General features: G+C 44.0%; 1 protein-coding gene across 2 annotated transcripts in view; it reads left to right on the top strand.

Moving 5' to 3' along the window:
• LOC139565830 (solute carrier organic anion transporter family member 1C1-like) overlaps positions 1-18,926 on the top strand; it is a 74,005-nt gene that overhangs the window by 29,232 nt on the left and 25,847 nt on the right. For both annotated transcript variants that reach the window (XM_071386435.1, XM_071386434.1), the window contains exon 3: positions 11,869-12,010. In XM_071386435.1, coding sequence (XP_071242536.1) covers positions 11,869-12,010 — 142 coding nt within the window. The remainder of the gene's footprint in view (positions 1-11,868; positions 12,011-18,926) is intronic.

Here is an 18,926-nt window from a genome sequence, read left to right as displayed (position 1 = left end):
AGCAGACAAATCATTACAAACATTTACATTTACATTTAAGTCATTTAGCAGACGCTCTTATCCAGAGCGACTTACAAGTTGGTGCATTCACCTTATGATATCCAGTGGAACAACCACTTTACAATAGTGCATCTAACTCTTTTAAGGGGGGCGGGGGTTAGAAGGATTACTTTATCCTATCCTAGGTATTCCTTAAAGAGGTGGTGTTTCAGGTGTTTCCGGAAGGTGGTGATTGACTCCGCTGACCTGGCGTCGTGGGGGAGTTTGTTCCACCATTGGGGTGCCAGAGCAGCGAACAGTTTTGACTGGGCTGAGCGGGAGCTGTACTTCCTCAGAGGTAGGGAGGCGAGCAGGCCAGAGGTGGATGAACGCAGTGCCCTTGTTTGGGTGTAGGGCCTGATCAGAGCCTGAAGGTACGGAGGTGCCGTTCCCCTCACAGCTCCGTAGGCAAGCACCATGGTCTTGTAGCGGATGCGAGCTTCAACTGGAAGCCAGTGGAGAGAGCGGAGGAGCGGGGTGACGTGAGAGAACTTGGGAAGGTTGAACACCAGACGGGCTGCGGCGTTCTGGATGAGTTGTAGGGGTTTAATGGCACAGGCAGGGAGCCCAGCCAACAGCGAGTTGCAGTAGTCCAGACGGGAGATGACAAGTGCCTGGATTAGGACCTGCGCCGCTTCCTGTGTGAGGCAGGGTCGTACTCTGCGAATGTTGTAGAGCAAGAACCTACAGGAACGGGTCACCGCCTTGATGTTAGTTGAGAACGACAGCGTGTTGTCCAGGATCACGCCAAGGTTCTTAGCACTCTGGGAGGAGGACACAATGGAGTTGTCAACCGTGATGGCGAGATCATGGAACGGGCAGTCCTTCCCCGGGAGGAAGAGCAGCTCCGTCTTGCCGAGGTTCAGCTTGAGGTGGTGATCCGTCATCCACACTGATATGTCTGCCAGACATGCAGAGAAGCGATTCGCCACCTGGTTACAAACAGTAACCAGCCAAGTAGAGGAGTAACAAAAGTCAGAAATAGGGATAAAACTTCATATGGTTACACTCACAAGACTCCCAGTTACCCAATAAATGTTTGTTTTGTTTGATAAATTCCCTCTTTATATCCAAAAATCGTTCGTTTTGTTAGCACGTTTTGTTCTGTTATCCACTGTCTCAAACAACATCCGGTGAAATTGCAGATCGTGAAACTCAAAACAGAAATTCTCATAATAAACATACATAAAAGATACAAGTGTTATACCTCAGCTTAAAGATAAACTTCTTGTTAATCCAACCGCTGTGTCAGATTTCAAAAAGGCTTTACGGCGAAAGCAAACCATGCGATTATCTGAGGACAGCGCTCAGCACACAAAACATTACATACAGTTACCCGCCAAGTAGATTAGTCACGAAAGTCAGAAATAGCAATAAAATGTATCACTTACCTTTGATGATCTTCATATGGTTGCACTCCCAAGACTCCATGTTACACAATAAATGTTTGTTTTGTTCGATAAAGTCCCTCTTTATATTCAAAAACCTCAGTTTTGTTGGTGCGTTTTGTTCAGTAATGCATTGGAACAAAGCGCGTTCACAACAGACAGACGAAAAATCAAAAGAGTACCATAAACGTTCGTAGAAACATGTCAAACGATGTTTATAATCAATCCTCAGGTTGTTTTTGTCATAAATAATCGATCATATTTCAACCGCACAATAGCTTCGTCAATAGAAAAGGAAAAACAAGAAAGGCACACTCCCGGTCACACGCAGGACTCATGTCTGGAAATTTCCACTGTCCTCTCATTGAAAGTGGTGTTTCTCCCTCATTTTTCAGAGTAAAAGCCTGAAACAATGCCTAAAGACTGGCCACATGTAGTGGAAGCCATAGGGATCGTGAACTGGGTCATAAATCTTTGTATGGTGGATAGGTTTTCAATGGAAAAACAGCCATTTCAAAATAAAAGCACTTCCTGGATGGATTTTCCCCAGGTTTTCGCCTGCAATATCAGTTCTGTTATACTCACATACATTATTTTAAACGTTTTGGAAACTTTAGAGTGGTTTCTATCCAAATCTACCAATTATATGCATATCCTAGCTTCTGGAACTGAGTAGCAGGGAGTTTATTTTGGGCACGCTTTTCATCCAAAATTCCCGAATGCTGCCCCCTACCCTAGTGAGGTTGACAGAACTACACATCTGTGTTGCTAATATTAATAATCATGATTATTATTGAAAAGCTCTCAATCTCTTCAAAAACTCTTGTCCAGTCCACACTTAGTAGTCAGATGTTAGTCACATAGATCATTTTTTTCTCGTCTCGTTTTAGGAAACTGAAATGAAAAATCATTTTAGTTTACTTCTAGTTTTTCTGGCTCTATTTAGTCAGATATAGTCTCGTCAACTGCCACTGTAAAATAGGTGTTTGATGAATATTTTAGTCGCTATTTTAGTTGACAAAATGAACACTGAGTCTTCAACCTATTTTGAAGCCCCATCCCTCCGCTGCTTTTTAGCTGCTTTTTTAATCAAGGAGTGGGCCTTTAATCGCCTAAAAACATCCTTCCCCCTGACACAAAGGATTTGCGTCCACCTCAGAGATCAGAGAGTATTAGCTTGTTATTCTTCAGGATTAAAGCTACATGAGACAATGGTCTCTAAGCCTCTTAAAATAAGACTGTTTGTTAAAGTATGTTCAAAGTTGAAAAGGTCAGTTTCTCAGGATTGTTAGTTAGCCCGCCGGTGTGGCTCAGGGTTCTATGGTTTTTGTTTGAACTGTAATGCCATGATAAATACATATCACAATATTCTACTCGTTAGCACATCGTCGTACTGTTTCTACTGGTATTGGTAGACTATTTAACAGGAAAGTATGTGGTAACTCGAATGGGTACTTTCTGGTACACAAATGGTGTAACCAAATGGTGCCTAGTGGTGCTTGATTGAATGAATCCCAAAGAAACAAATAGCCTAAGTAATTAATAGATGATTAGTTTATTACCATTTTGCCATGTTATTTCTTAGTAAATGGGCTTCCTGGTCATTTCTGTTCTTTAAGATCAAATCAAATTGATTTATAAAGCACTTCTTACATCAGCTGATATCTCAAAATGCTGTACAGAAACCCAGCCTAAAACCCCAAACAGCAAGCAATGCAGGTGTAGCAGCACAGTGGCTAGGAAAAACTCTCTAGAAAGGCCAGAACCTAGGAAGAAACCTAGAGAGGAACCAGTATATGAGGGGTGGCCAGTCCTCTTCTGGCTGTGCCGGGTGGAGATTATAACAGAACATGGCCAAGATGTTAAAATGTTCATAGGTGACCAGCATGGTCAAATAATAATAGTCACAGTAGTTGTCGAGGGTGCAACAGGTCAGCACCTCAGGAGTAAATGTCAGTTGGCTTTTCATAGCCGATCATTGAGTATCTCTACCGCTCCTGCTGTCTCTAGAGAGTTGAAAACAGCAGGTCTGGGACAGGTTCCGGTGAACAGGTATAAAGATAAAGTGCTACCTTTTCTCTTTCATATTCACAATGAGATGAGGCTATGGGGCTAATATGGCTAAGATCAACTTATGTTTGAATATTCACATGTAGCCATATCTATGCCTAGAAGACATTTTAGAAATCAAAGATCTAAAAAAGAGATACAATAGAGCTCAGATTGTAAAAGTATTCTCTTTTTAGTCATAGATATGGCTACTTCATGTGTAACCTAGATAGCCATAATATGACCATGCAGAAAAGCCATTTTGGGTTGATCATGGGTTAATTGTGACTGCGAACACTCTATAGACCCTTTGTCCGGGTGTAGAGAAAGGATCTATTGTATGGCCTTGCATTGAAACGGTATGACTAACTAAAGCTGATTAACTGTGACTATGCTAGTTATGACAGTGCTGCCAGTGAGATTTGACATAAACATGTTGACACACATGTGATGACATAAATTCAGAGCTGGGCTCAGACAGTGTTTTCCTTTCAATTAAATGCAGATCAATGAGTTATTGGTTTTCTATTAGTGTAAGAGATATTCTAGGCCTACATGTCACTCTACTTTGCTCTGTTGATACAGGATATTGATTCAAGGAGACAGTGTAATTATGTATTCCCACTAGATAAGCTTATGCAAAGTGTTCTACCTACCAGGCTGCTGGGTCTGTCTCTGAATAACTAAACATTAGAAATGCCATGTCATTATAGAAGAGCCGAAGGATTTGTTAGCTGTTAGCGGTTAGCCTAGCACATCTTCGCTAAACCCTTAGGCACCTGAGATTACTCTTGCTGCTCTCTGTATCCTAATAGCCTCCGATAGAGTTACCAGCAGAGGAAATCCTAAAGCCGTAGTGGTACATTCTGGGAAATTAGGCTCCAGAGGGCTCTGGTCACGTGCAAGGTTTGGCTGCTGGTCAGGTTGCTACTTCCATGCATGTGTAATGTGATCTAACTGTGATCTAGCTCAGAGTAGGGCAATATGGCCAAAATATCATATTTTTGACTGTATTTTATGTTTTTGAATAATCAAAGTTTAAAAAATGTTTCATGAGTAGTGCATGCATTTCCTTCAGTCATGTTATTATTTCCACACTGTACCACATTTATTTTGTCTTCGTATGCCTCTATTTTGTAAAAAAGTCAATTATCAGAAAAATGATTCTCCTCTATGAACATGTATACTGAACAAAAATATAAACGCAGCATGTTCGTTTGACTGTAGCTTATGCCTGACTGCCCATACCATAACTCTACCGCCATCATGGGGCACGCTGTTCACAATGTTGAAATCAGCAAACCGCTCGCCCGCACTAAATTATTTGCAGGAAAGTATAGGTTACATGCGTGAAGTGGATCTCAAGTAATCTATGAACGTTTGAACATCTTGGCCATCTACTGTTATAATCTCCAGCCTGAAGAAGACTGGCCACCCCTCGGAGCCTGGTTCCTCTCTAGGTTTCATCCTAGGTTCCTGCCTTTCTTGAGAGTTTTTCCTATCCACCGTGCTTCTACATCTGCATTGCTTGCTGTTTGGGGTATTAGGCTGGGTTTCTGTATTAGCACTTTGGGACATTGGCTGATGTAAAAAAGGGCTCAATGATTGGTTCCCTCAATCAGGACTACAAGGCACAGGGAGAACCATGACCAAGGTTTTCTGACCCATTTTCAAACTCTGAGAGAGTGAGAGAGATTACAGAATTGAAGCCGTGATTGGCTTTAGACCAACAAAAAGGTTGTATTCTTCAAGTGTCTTTTGTCTACCCTGAGGGAATTAGAGAGATAATTGACTGTTGAGCCCAGGCAGGAGAGAGGAAAGGAAGGAATTAGGGAAGATATCTCTCCTTCCTCCTATCTTCCCTTATTCCTACCTTTCCTCTCTCCTACCTGGGCCCAACAGTCTATGCTGCTCTGGATTTGACTGTCTGAAAATGAAGAGAGAGGAGGGTGGGAGATAGAAAGGGGGGAGATAACACAGACAGAGGGAGATAATGGCCATGTCCGGATACCCGTACTTGCTTCCTAAATAGTAGGCTGTTTGACTATGCAAAAGAAATATATATTTTTTTGCGTTTGTGACATTTAGAAAATCGAGTATACTTTAAATGCCAGGATTGCATACTTATTTCAGGTTTTCATTGAGTAGAATTCGCTGCACACTATTGAGGAAGAGAATCGTCTTTTCACACCCACATGTGTTCGACAACAGCTGATAGTCAGAATAGGGGATGTGCTCCACAAAAATGTACGAATGGCGAGGAACAAGTGCGATTTCGCATTTGATGACGCCTTCTCAGTATGGATGAGAAGTATGTTGATATTTGTTGCTTACTGCATACGTTTGTACTAAACAGTTCTCTCCTCTCTGCACAGACCATACAAACGCTTCACACCGCGTGGCCGCTGCTACTCTAACCTGGTGGTCCCAGCGCGCACGACCCACGTGGAGTTCCAGGTCTCAGGCAGCCTCTGGAACTGCCGATCTGCGGCCAACAAGGCAGAGTTCATCTCAGCCTATGCTTCCCTCCAGTCCCTCGACTTCTTGGCACTGACGGAAACATGGATTACCACTGATAACACTGCTACTCCTACTGCTCTCTCCTCGTCTGCCCACGTGTTCTCGCACACCCCGAGAGCTTCTGGTCAGCGGGGTGGTGGCACTGGGATCCTCATCTCTCCCAAGTGGACATTCTCTCTTTCTCCCCTGACCCATCTGTCTATCGCCTCCTTTGAATTCCATGCTGTCACAGTTACCAGCCCTTTCAAGCTTAACATCCTTATCATTTATCGCCCTCCAGGTTCCCTTGGAGAGTTCATCAATGAGCTTGACGCCCTGATAAGTTCCTTTCCTGAGGATGGCTCACCTCTCACAGTTCTGGGTGACTTTAACCTCCCCACGTCTACCTTTGACTCATTCCTCTCTGCCTCCTTCTTTCCACTCCTCTCCTCTTTTGACCTCACCCTCTCACCTTCCCCCCCTACTCACAAGGCAGGCAATACGCTTGACCTCATCTTTACTAGATGCTGTTCTTCCACTAATCTCATTGCAACTCCCCTCCAAGTCTCCGACCACTACCTTGTATCCTTTTCCCTCTCGCTCTCATCCAACACTTCCCACACTGCCCCTACTCGGATGGTATCGCGCCGTCCCAACCTTCGCTCTCTCTCCCCCGCTACTCTCTCCTCTTCCATCCTATCATCTCTTCCCTCTGCTCAAACCTTCTCCAACCTATCTCCTGATTCTGCCTCCTCAACCCTCCTCTCCTCCCTTTCTGCATCCTTTGACTCTCTATGTCCCCTATCCTCCAGGCCGGCTCGGTCCTCCCCTCCTGCTCCGTGGCTCGACGACTCATTGCGAGCTCACAGAACAGGGCTCCGGGCAGCCGAGCGGAAATGGAGGAAAACTCGCCTCCCTGCGGACCTGGCATCCTTTCACTCCCTCCTCTCTACATTCTCCTCTTCTGTCTCTGCTGCTAAAGCCAATTTCTACCACTCTAAATTCCAAGCATCTGCCTCTAACCCTAGGAAGCTCTTTGCCACCTTCTCCTCCCTCCTGAATCCTCCTCCCCCTCCTCCCCCCTCCTCCCTCTCTGCTGATGACTTCGTCAACCATTTTGAAAAGAAGGTTGACGACATCCGATCCTCGTTTGCTAAGTCAAACGACACCGCTGGTTCTGCTCACACTGCCCTACCCTGTGCTTTGACCTCTTTCTCCCCTCTCTCTCCAGATGAAATCTCGCGTCTTGTGACGGCCGGCCGCCCAACAACCTGCCCGCTTGACCCTATCCCCTCCTCTCTTCTCCAGACCATTTCCGGAGACCTTCTCCCTTACCTCACCTCGCTCATCAACTCATCCTTGACCGCTGGCTACGTCCCTTCCGTCTTCAAGAGAGCGAGAGTTGCACCCCTTCTGAAAAAACCTACACTCGATCCCTCCGATGTCAACAACTACAGACCAGTATCCCTTCTTTCTTTTCTCTCCAAAACTCTTGAACGTGCCGTCCTTGGCCAGCTCTCCTGCTATCTCTCTCAGAATGACCTTCTTGATCCAAATCAGTCAGGTTTCAAGACTAGTCATTCAACTGAGACTGCTCTTCTCTGTGTCACGGAGGCGCTCCGCACTGCTAAAGCTAACTCTCTCTCCTCTGCTCTCATCCTTCTAGACCTATCGGCTGCCTTTGATACTGTGAACCATCAGATCCTCCTCTCCACCCTCTCCGAGCTGGGCATCTCCGGCGCGGCCCACGCTTGGATTGCGTCCTACCTGACAGGTCGCTCCTACCAGGTGGCGTGGCGAGAATCTGTCTCCGCACCACGTGCTCTCACCACTGGTGTCCCCCAGGGCTCTGTTCTAGGCCCTCTCCTATTCTCGCTATACACCAAGTCACTTGGCTCTGTCATATCCTCACATGGTCTCTCCTATCATTGCTATGCAGACGACACACAATTAATCTTCTCCTTTCCCCCCTCTGATAACCAGGTGGTGAATCGCATCTCTGCATGTCTGGCAGACATATCAGTGTGGATGACGGATCACCACCTCAAGCTGAACCTCGGCAAGACGGAGCTGCTCTTCCTCCCGGGGAAGGACTGCCCGTTCCATGATCTCGCCATCACGGTTGACAACTCCATTGTGTCCTCCTCCCAGAGTGCTAAGAACCTTGGCGTGATCCTGGACAACACCCTGTCGTTCTCAACTAACATCAAGGCGGTGACCCGTTCCTGTAGGTTCATGCTCTACAACATTCGCAGAGTACAACCCTGCCTCACGCAGGAAGCGGCGCAGGTCCTAATCCAGGCACTTGTCATCTCCCGTCTGGATTACTGCAACTCGCTGTTGGCTGGGCTCCCTGCCTGTGCCATTAAACCCCTACAACTCATCCAGAACGCCGCAGCCCGTCTGGTGTTCAACTTTCCCAAGTTCTCTCACGTCACCCCGCTCCTCCGCTCTCTCCACTGGCTTCCAGTTGAAGCTCGCATCCGCTACAAGACCATGGTGCTTGCCTACGGAGCTGTGAGGGGAACGGCACCTCCGTACCTTCAGGCTCTGATCAGGCCCTACACCCAAACAAGGGCACTGCGTTCATCCACCTCTGGCCTGCTCGCCTCCCTACCTCTGAGGAAGTACAGTTCCCGCTCAGCCCAGTCAAAACTGTTCGCTGCTCTGGCACCCCAATGGTGGAACAAACTCCCTCACGACGCCAGGTCAGCGGAGTCAATCACCACCTTCCGGAGACACCTGAAACCCCACCTCTTTAAGGAATACCTAGGATAGGATAAAGTAATCCTTCTAACCCCCCCCCCCTTAAAAGAGTTAGATGCACTATTGTAAAGTGGTTGTTCCACTGGATATCATAAGGTGAATGCACCAATTTGTAAGTCGCTCTGGATAAGAGCGTCTGCTAAATGACTTAAATGTAAATGTAACAGTATGTTTTATGCAGTATGGTTAGAAAGAGAGGGGAGGTTGTTAATGAGGCATACGTTATTGCAAGCGAACAGTCTTGAAGGTTCATTAGGAACCCCCTGACCATTTTGAATTACAATGTACTTGGGAGAGATAATGTCCCATCCGACCATGAATTAGACCCTGAATTATCACTTGTCTTCTAGTTGTGCTTGCAAGCCTGAATTGATGTTTATCTCTGTAATTGGGCTTGTGCTTTCTAGGGATTTTTGGCTAGCTGCCAGTGTAGACCATACATACTAACAGAAGCTCTCCGGGGTGTTATCATTCATGAGTTAATTTCTTAATGCCTCAAATTAACAATAATGATGCCATAACAGATTGCTATGTTTTGTTTGTTTTATAGTTTTGACTGACTGGACGGATTGATGGTGTGTGCTGTAGCCTGTATGCAGAGCATGCAGAGGACATCACTGCTGAGGGACTCCATTAAACACTCGTTTAACCAGACATTTAATCCACAAACGGTCTCCTCTTCAACTCTCTGTCTCTCTCTCTCTCTTTCTTGCTTTATCTCTCTCTCTTTCTCTCTCTCTCTCTCTCTCTCTCTCTCTCACTCTCTGGTCGTGTTCAAAATCTGTCTTTCTTACCACTTACTAAAACTACATACTGTGTACTAATCATACTATTTAGAACGTACTGTTTAGTAAAACTGTATACAGTAAGCAACAAATATCAACGTACTAGACACACCCATACTAAGAATACGTCATTTAATGCAGTGGTTCCCAAAGTTTTTCACTCAGACCCCCCTTCCAGCATTGGGGAACATCCTGCATGTGCGTGCCACGCCTATTTCAATTGGCACAAGCACTGTTCATGACACAAACCGTTCACACCCCTCTTGTTGGCGAAGAGAATATTTTGCAGGTTTAAAACTTATTTCCTGCAATTCTACAATTTCTTTCATGGGATGCAGACATTTTGCAGGTTTAAAGCTCATTTTCTTGCAATTCTATAAAAAAATGTACATGTCACATGTCTAATGTGTACTCCAAATGCCTTCTATTTTGAGTACGAGTATTCGGACACCGCCTCTTTCTTTCTTTCACAGTGCCACAGGAACGTCTGTATAATGTTTGGGTTTTCAGTTATTACAATGCCAAAGACATGCTCATTTTAATGTGTACTAGAAGAGTTTTGTGGTGCTTTTAAAAAAATATACTGAACAAAAATATAAACGCAACATGCAACAATTTCAAAGATGTTACTGAGTTACAGTTCATATGAGGAAATCAGAGTCAATTTAAATCAATTAATTAGATCCTAATCTATGGATTTCACACAAATGTGAATACAGATATGTATGTGTTGGTCACAGATACCTTTAAAAAAAAAATGGGCCTCATAATGGGCCTCAGGATCTCGTCATGGTATTTTTGTGCACTCAAATTGCCATCGATTTAAATGCAATTTTGTTCGTTGTCCGTAACCGATTCCTGCCCATACCATACCTACACCGCCACCAAAACCACTCCCCCACACAACGCCATACAAATAGTCTGGGGTTGTGATGCCAGTTGGATGTACTGCCAAATGCTCTAAAATGATGTTGGAGGCAGCTTATGATAGAGAAATGAACATTAAATTCTCTGGCAACAGAGCTCTGCTCTGGTGGACATTCCTGCAGTCAGCATGCCGATTACACGCTCCCTCAAAACTTGAGATATCTGTGGCATTGTGTTGTGTGACAAAACTGCACATTTTAGAGTGGCCTTTTATTGTCCCCAGCGCAAGGTGCACCTGTGTAATGATCATGCTGTTTAATCAGCTTCTTGATATGCCATACCTATCAGGTGGATGCATTATCTTGGCAAAGGAGAAATGCTCACTGACAAGGATATGAACAATTTGTGTACAAAATTTGAGAAAAATAAGCTTTTTGTGCATATGGAAAATTTCAGGGATCTTTTATTTCAGCTCATAAAACAATGGATCAACACTTTACATGTTGCGTTTATATTTTTGTTCAGTGTAGTTTCCTGGGCTAGTCTTTGATGTGGAAAAGCCCATGGGGATGTGGATGTGCCGCTGTGAGAAGACAAACCTACTCATTGTGAGAGATGGGACGCGTTGCTAGTCGTGAGTGGCCCAGAGCGGGAAGACTGATGCAATGGATGGATCATCTTTCCTAGCCTAGTCCCCGATCTGTTTGTGCTATCTTGCCAACACCTTGTCACTAACTGCCAAACATGTTTGGCACGACAGTTCCATAAGGACATCAGAAACAGACTGGGACCCACACTGGGTTCTTCAGCTGTCCCCATAGGATAACACTTTTTGGTTCCAGGTAGAATCATTTTGGGTTCTACCTGGAACCAACAAGGGTTCTTTAAAAGGTTATTCTATGGAAACATCCGAAGATCCTTTTTAGGTTCTAGATAGCACCTTTTTTTCTAAGACAGAAGGCCAATCCATAATGTATAAGTTCCCTCTCCTAGTCAAAACCAATCCTTTCTTCATCAGTTGCTAGGGTTGAGTCACCGGTCTCTCACATAAGGAGCCATCTTAAGTCTGACGTCGACTCCTAATCCTCTCTTTGTCCCGGTCTTCCTCAATACCCTGTAGTTACAGATCCACGCTGCCTTCCCTCTCATCCTCCATCCCCCCTTTTCCTTTCCCTCTTCTATCCTCCTCTCCTCTGTGCTTCTATGATGTAGGCCTAGTTGAATATTAAACAGGAAATGTGAGAGCAGGAGCTAAAATAGGCTAATGAGCCAATGAAAAGTAGAGCTGTGGTGTACATTAGAGCAACACAGGTGTAACTCTCCCTCTCTCTGACAATGAAAATCTGGACACAAGTACAATCCGATATGTATTAATTATTAATAACCAATATCTCTTTCAACCCATCCCCTTTCTTTCGATCTCTCACTTTCTACCGCCTTCCTTTCTCCTTTCTTCCTCCCCTCATGCTCTTCAGATGTTCCTTGTGGCTCTGTCGTTTGCCTACTTTGCCAAGGCCTTGTCTGGCAGCTACATGAAGAGCACAATAACCCAGCTGGAGAGGCGCTTTGAAATCCCCAGTTACCTAACAGGCGTCATCGACGGGAGCTTTGAGATAGGTAAGTAAGTGTCTGCGTCACAGTACCCCATCCCCCAGTCCTCACCTCGTCCTCATCCCCAGGGCTATTTTTGGCTTCCGTTCTATCCATGTTGTTGTGAAATAGAAGAGATGTGAATGAATGGGTCACCAAGGCCTTATAGGAAGTCTCATTTATCAGGTGTGTGTGCACAAAAAAACGATAAACCTTGTGTGCACCAGATTTCCCACAAAGGTTAGTATTTATTAATTTTGAACTTGTGGGAAAGTGTACAGCTCAGACCATTCGTACGCACAACTTCTAGTGGTCGATCAATTGTATTGCAAGCAAATATTGTTCTTATGGGGGAGATGGTGTTTGATGCACGAGAATAATTAATTTAAAAAATCAAACGTCTGCCTAATGATAAAATGGATGCATTAGATGTTGTTAAGAAGATCGCATAGCAGCATGTCGCCTAATATATTTATTTTACTTAGGCCTAAATCATAATCATGTTGCAGGACATGTCTCTCCTTTTCTGACATGACTGGTTTATTCCCGCTACAGAACAAATATTAGGCTACCATTTATCCAACGCTCATTCAATAGCCAAGCGTGCTCGGAAGTAAATAGACCGGTAGCCTACTTAAAATATTTGACATTATAGGTATTGCTGTGTGGTAAGAGGGCGACATCATAGCCTATTTAATCTCCGAGCCTATACCAAGGCAGGAGATATAAACACAATGATGTACTGATAAACTAAATATTGAACAACAATTTGTCTTTTGATTAGAGGTGTTGGCTGAAGCATTTACTTTTAAATTGTTTGAATAGACAATCAATCTTGCAGAATGCGCGGCCAGTGTTTGGCACTCGCTTTAGGCGGCATGCAAATCACTGAAACATATTCTGCCTACACCTCTACAGAAATCTGATCAAACTTACCATTGCACCTTCTTTGAGAAACTGTCATGGCCCAGTTCAAACATCAAATCAAAGTGTCACGTACACAGATTTGCAGATGTTATCGCATGTGCAGTGAATGCTCATGTTTCTAGCAGCGAGCGGCGCTGTTTCCCCCTACTGCGGATTCCGTCTCTATGGGTTTGGTTAAGGTTAAGGTAAGGGGTCAGTTTTAGGTTATAATTAGTCATTTTGCAGTGTCCTCATAGTCTCCCTTCAGCCCAAGCTTTAGGAGTATATAGAAATCCCTCTCTACCTCAAGAGCCTTTTTTGTGGGGGGGGGGGGGGGGATAGATCAGCTTTAATAATACAGACAGATTGTGGCTTCCATCAATGTAATTGTCTGCATAATTTCCAAATTATTACACATAATTTTCAATCCCCCATATATTTCTTATATGTATATAAAATATATACACTACCGATCAAAAGTTTTAGAACACCTACTCATTCAAGGGTTTTTCTTTATTTGTACTATTTTCTGCATTGTAGAATAATAGTCAAGACATCAAAACTATGAAATAACACATATGGAATCATGCAGTAACCAAAAACAGTGTTAAACAAATCAAAATATATTTATTTTTGAGATTCTTCAAATAGCCACCCTTTACCTTGATGACAGCTTTGCACGCTCTTGGCATTCTCTCAACCCGCTGCAGAATGCTGTGGTAGCCATGCTGGTTACGTATGCCTTGAATTCCAAATAAATCACAGACAGTGTCACCAGCAAACACCATAACACCTCCTACTCCATGCTTTTACGTTGGGAGATACACCATCTCACAAAGACACGGCGGTTGGAGCCAAAAATCTCAAATTTGTACTCATCAGACCAAACAACAAATTTCCACCAGTCGAATGTCATTGCTCGTGTTTCTTGGCCCAATCAAGTCTCTTCTTCTTATTGGTGTCCTTTGGTAGTGGTTTCTTTGCAGAAATTCGACCATGAAGGCCTGATTCACACAGTCTCCTCTGAACAGTTGATATGTGTCTCTTACTTGAACTCTGTGAAGCATATATTTGGGCTTAAATTTCTGGGGCTGGTGACTCTAATGAATGTATCCTCTGCAGCAGAGGTAACTCTGGGTCTTCCATTCCTGTGGCGGTCCTCATGAGACCTAGTTTCATCATAGTGCTTGATGGTTTTTGCGACTGCACTTGAAGAAACTTTAAAAGTTCTTGAAATTTTCCGTATTGACTGACCTTCATGTCTTAAAGTAATGATGGACTGTTTCTCTTTGCTTATTTGAGCTGTTCTTGCCATTATGTGGACTTTTACCAAATAGGGCTATCTTCTGTATACCCCCCTACCTTGTCACAACACAACTGATTGGCTCAAACGCTTTAAGAAGGAAAGAAATTCCCCAAATGTACTTTTATCAAGGCACACCTGTTAATGGAAATGCATTCCAAGTGACTACCTCATGAAACTGGTTGAGAGAATGCCAATGCCATGTGCAAAGTTGTCATCAAGACGAAGGGTGGCTATTTGAAGAATCTGAAATATAAAATATATTTTGATTTGTTTAACACTGTTTTGGTTACTGCATAATTCCATATGTGTTATTTCATCGTTTTGATGTCTTCACTATTATTCTACATTGTAGAAAAAAACAAAAAAAATAAAGGAAAACCCTTGAATGGGTAGGTCTTCTAAAACTTTTGACCGGTAGTGTATATGTTTTTATATATATATATTTTCCAACTGTGCTGTTTCACAAAAGTTCTGAACCTAAACTCAGGAAAAAAAGAAATGTCCTCTCACTGTCAACTGCGTTTATTTTCAGCAAACTTAACATATGTAAATATTTGTTTGACAAGATATAACAAGATATAACATAACAAGATTCAACAACTGAGACATAAACTGAACAAGTTCCACAGAGATGTGACTAACAGAAATAGAATAATGTGTCCCTGAACAAATGGGGGGTCAAAATCAAAAGTAACAGTCAGTATCTGGTGTGGCCACCAGCTGCATTAAGTACTGCAGTGCATCTTCTCCTCATGGACTGCACCAGATTTGCCAGTTCTTGCTCTGAGATGTTACCCCACTCTTCCACCAAGGCATCTGCAAGTTCCCGGACATTTCTGGGGGGAATGGCCCTAGCCCTCACCCTCCGATCCAACAGGTCCCAGACGTGCTCAATGGGATTGAGATCCGGGCTCTTTGCTGGCCATGGCATACCACTGACATTCCTGTCTTGCAGGAGATCAGGCACAGAACGAGCATTATGGCTGGTGGCATTGTCATGCTGGAGGGTCATGTCAGGATGAGCCTGCAGGAAGGGTACCACATGAGGGAGGAGGATGTCTACCCTGTAGCGCACAGCGTTACAAATTTATTTGGATTTTTACGAATTATCTTTGTAAGACAGGGTCCTGAAAAAGGGACGTTTCTTTTTTTGCTAAGTTGATATTGATATTTTTTATATACACTGCTCAAAAAAATAAAGGGAACACTTAAACAACACAATGTAACTCCAAGTCAATCACACTTCTGTGAAATCAAACTGTCCACTTAGGAAGCAACACTGATTGACAATAAATGTCACATGCTGTTGTGCAAATGGAATAGACAAAAGGTGGAAATTATAGGCAATTAGCAAGACACCCCCAAAAAAGGAGTGATTCTGCAGGTGGTGACCACAGACCACTTCTCAGTTCCTATGCTTCCTGGCTGATGTTTTGGTCACTTTTGAATGCTGGCGGTGCTCTCACTCTAGTGGTAGCATGAGACGGAGTCTACAACCCACTCAAGTGGCTCAGGTAGTGCAGCTCATCCAGGATGGCACATCAATGCGAACTGTGGCAAGAAGGTTTGCTGTGTCTGTCAGCGTAGTGTCCAGAGCATGGAGGCACTACCAGGAGACAGGCCAGTACATCAGGAGACGTGGAGGAGGCCGTAGGAGGGCAACAACCCAGCAGCAGGACCGCTACCTCCGCCTTTGTGCAAGGAGGAGCACTACCAGAGCCCTGCAAAATGACCTCCAGCAGGCCACAAATGTGCATGTGTCTGCTCAAACGGTCAGAAACAGACTCCATGAGGGTGGTATGAGGGCCCGACGTCCACAGGTGGGGGTTGTGCTTACAGCCCAACACCGTGCAGGACGTTTGGCATTTGCCAGAGAACACCAAGATTGGCAAATTCGCCTTTGGCGCCCTGTGCTCTTCACAGATGAGAGCAGGTTCACACTGAGCACATGAGCACGTGACAGACGTGACAGAGTCTGGAGACGCCGTGGAGAATGTTCTGCTGCCTGCACCATCCTCCAGCATGACCGGTTTGGCGGTGGGTGAGTCATGGTGTGGGGTGGCATTTCTTTGTGGGGCCGCACAGCCCTCCATGTGCTCGCCAGAGGTAGCCTGACTGCCATTAGGTACCGAGATGAGATCCTCAGAGCCCTTGTGAGACCATATGCTGACACATGCACATTTGTGGCCTGCTGGAGGTCATTTTGCAGGGCTCTGGTAGTGCTCCTCCTTGCACAAAGGCGGAGGTAGCGGTCCTGCTGCTGGGTTGTTGCCCTCCTACGGCCTCCTCCACGTCTCCTGATGTACTGGCCTGTCTCCTGGTAGCGCCTCCATGCTCTGGACACTACGCTGACAGACACAGCAAACCTTCTTGCCACAGTTCGCATTGATGTGCCATCCTGGATGAGCTGCACTACCTGAGCCACTTGTGTGGGTTGTAGACTCCGTCTCATGCTACCACTAGAGTGAGAGCACCGCCAGCATTCAAAAGTGACCAAAACATCAGCCAGGAAGCATAGGAACTGAGAAGTGGTCTGTGGTCACCACCTGCAGAATCACTCCTTTTTTGGGGGTGTCTTGCTAATTGCCTATAATTTCCACCTTTTGTCTATTCCATTTGCACAACAGCATGTGACATTTATTGTCAATCAGTGTTTCTTCCTAAGTGGACAGTTTGATTTCACAGAAGTGTGATTGACTTGGAGTTACATTGTGTTGTTTAAGTGTTCCCTTTATTTTTTTGAGCAGTGTATTTTTAGTCCCACCCTTCAGCTCGCCTCAAGGGCCTTTCTGTGTAGAGTACACGGAAACCAGGAGAAGCCTGCTGTAGGATGCTATGTGTGCCTTTTGTCATGGCTCCAATGCCCCCAACCACAGGGAGAGATAAACGTGTTGAAGCAACTCAGGAGAGCTCCATAGACTAGCCTCGAAGGCCTTTCTGCATTTAACAACTCTCTAATAGCAGGATGTACTCTGTGCCTCTTGACCTGCTCCAATCATAGAGACGTTTCCCTTTTGGTAAACCCTTATCAACACATCAAATCAAATCAAATGTATTTATATAGCCCTTCGTACATCAGCTAATATCTCGAAATGCTGTACAGAAACCCAGCCTAAAACCCCAAACAGCAAGCAATGCAGTTATTCTAGTCCACACAGTATTCTAAATGAATGAAGGAAAAATCAACACATTCACAGTCAGAGAGCAGTGAGTTCAGGTTTGTTCAGCACAATAACTCTCAGCACAATAAAAATAGTTATTTTCCTTAAGCAATATTTTGAACTAATGCAGGGCACAATGACTCTTTAAAACCTCTACAGGATTGGTGGGTCTCCCGCGGGACATTTGAGCTAAAGTAGGCTAATGCGATTAGCATGAGGTTGTAAATAACAAGGAAATTAGGCACATTTGCGCAGTCTTGATACAAAATTTCAAACAGAAATGCAAAGGTTCATTGGATCAGTCTAAAACTTTACACATACACTGCTGCTGTCTAATGGCCAAAATCTAAATTGCACCTAGATTCCTAAGTCATATATTGGCCTTTCTCTTGCGTTTCAAAGATGATGGTACAAAAAAAATACAAAAAAACGCATGTTTTTTTTCTTTGTATTATCTTTTACCAGATCTAATGTGTTAAATTCTCCTACATTAATTTCACATTTCCACAAACTTCAAAATGTTTGCTTTCAAATGGTATCAATAATATGCATATCCCTGCTTCAGGTCCTGAGCTACAGGCAGTTAGATTTGGGTATGTCATTTTAGGCGATAATTGAAAAAAAGGGTCCGATCCTTATTAACTTTCTGGCATTTTTAAGTGCTAGGTTGGTCTTAGTCAGAGAACAGTTATTTCAGGAGTTCAGAAGTTTAGGCATTCTACAACAGGTTTCTGAGGTGGGACTTTCCAAACCCAGCACACTGATGGAGGTTCTTAAGGAATGGACGTCATCCCTCCATCCTTGAAAAACAACAATTGGTTCAATCATGAAATGGCTGCTTTTGTTTTTCCTCATTAAAGTCTTTATTGCCCACTGCTCTCCTCCACTACCCAATTTTCTCTCTCTCTAACTTTATAACTTTCTCGCTCTTTCTTTCCCTAACTTTCCCTCTCTCTCCTCTATCAACTTCCCCCCTCTTTTTCTCTCTCTCTCTCTCTCTCTCTCTCTCTCTCTCTCTCTCTCTCTCTCTCTCTCTCTCTCTCTCTCACACACACAGCCCCACCCCTCTCTCTCACTCTCTGTCTCGCTCTACCCCAACCCCCCTCCCTCCTCTCTCTATCCAGGCCACGGCACAGTAATTCAGTTGGCCCTTGGTCATTCGATTTGGAGGGTTCTTCTTTTCTTATGATCCAATTTGTAAGCATTACCAACGGAGTGAATGTGAAAATGGATTCCAAATGGTCACCACCTGGTGATTTGCAGGATGTGCAATGATATACGTAAAAGGAGGGCTGTGATTGGTTACTTTGTCTACTATGCCAATTTCTCTGTATTAAATGGGCCATAACTTTAAAATTAGCAGAGATCCGACTCTGGAACTTTGATATACCCATAGACACCTTTACTTTTTCCAAAATGTTGTTACGTTACAGCCTTATTCTAAAATGGATTACATTTTTTTAAATACACACAATACCCCATAATCAAAAGTGAAAACAGGTTTTTAGAAATGTTTGCAAATTTATAAAAATAAAAAACAGAAATACCTTATTTACATAAGTATTCAGAC

This window comes from Salvelinus alpinus, chromosome 37 (genome assembly GCF_045679555.1).
Source record: "Salvelinus alpinus chromosome 37, SLU_Salpinus.1, whole genome shotgun sequence".
Lineage (NCBI taxonomy): Eukaryota > Metazoa > Chordata > Actinopteri > Salmoniformes > Salmonidae > Salvelinus > Salvelinus alpinus.
The sequence above is the reverse complement of the archived record's forward strand: the minus strand, read 5'-3'. Positions and strand labels throughout refer to the sequence as shown.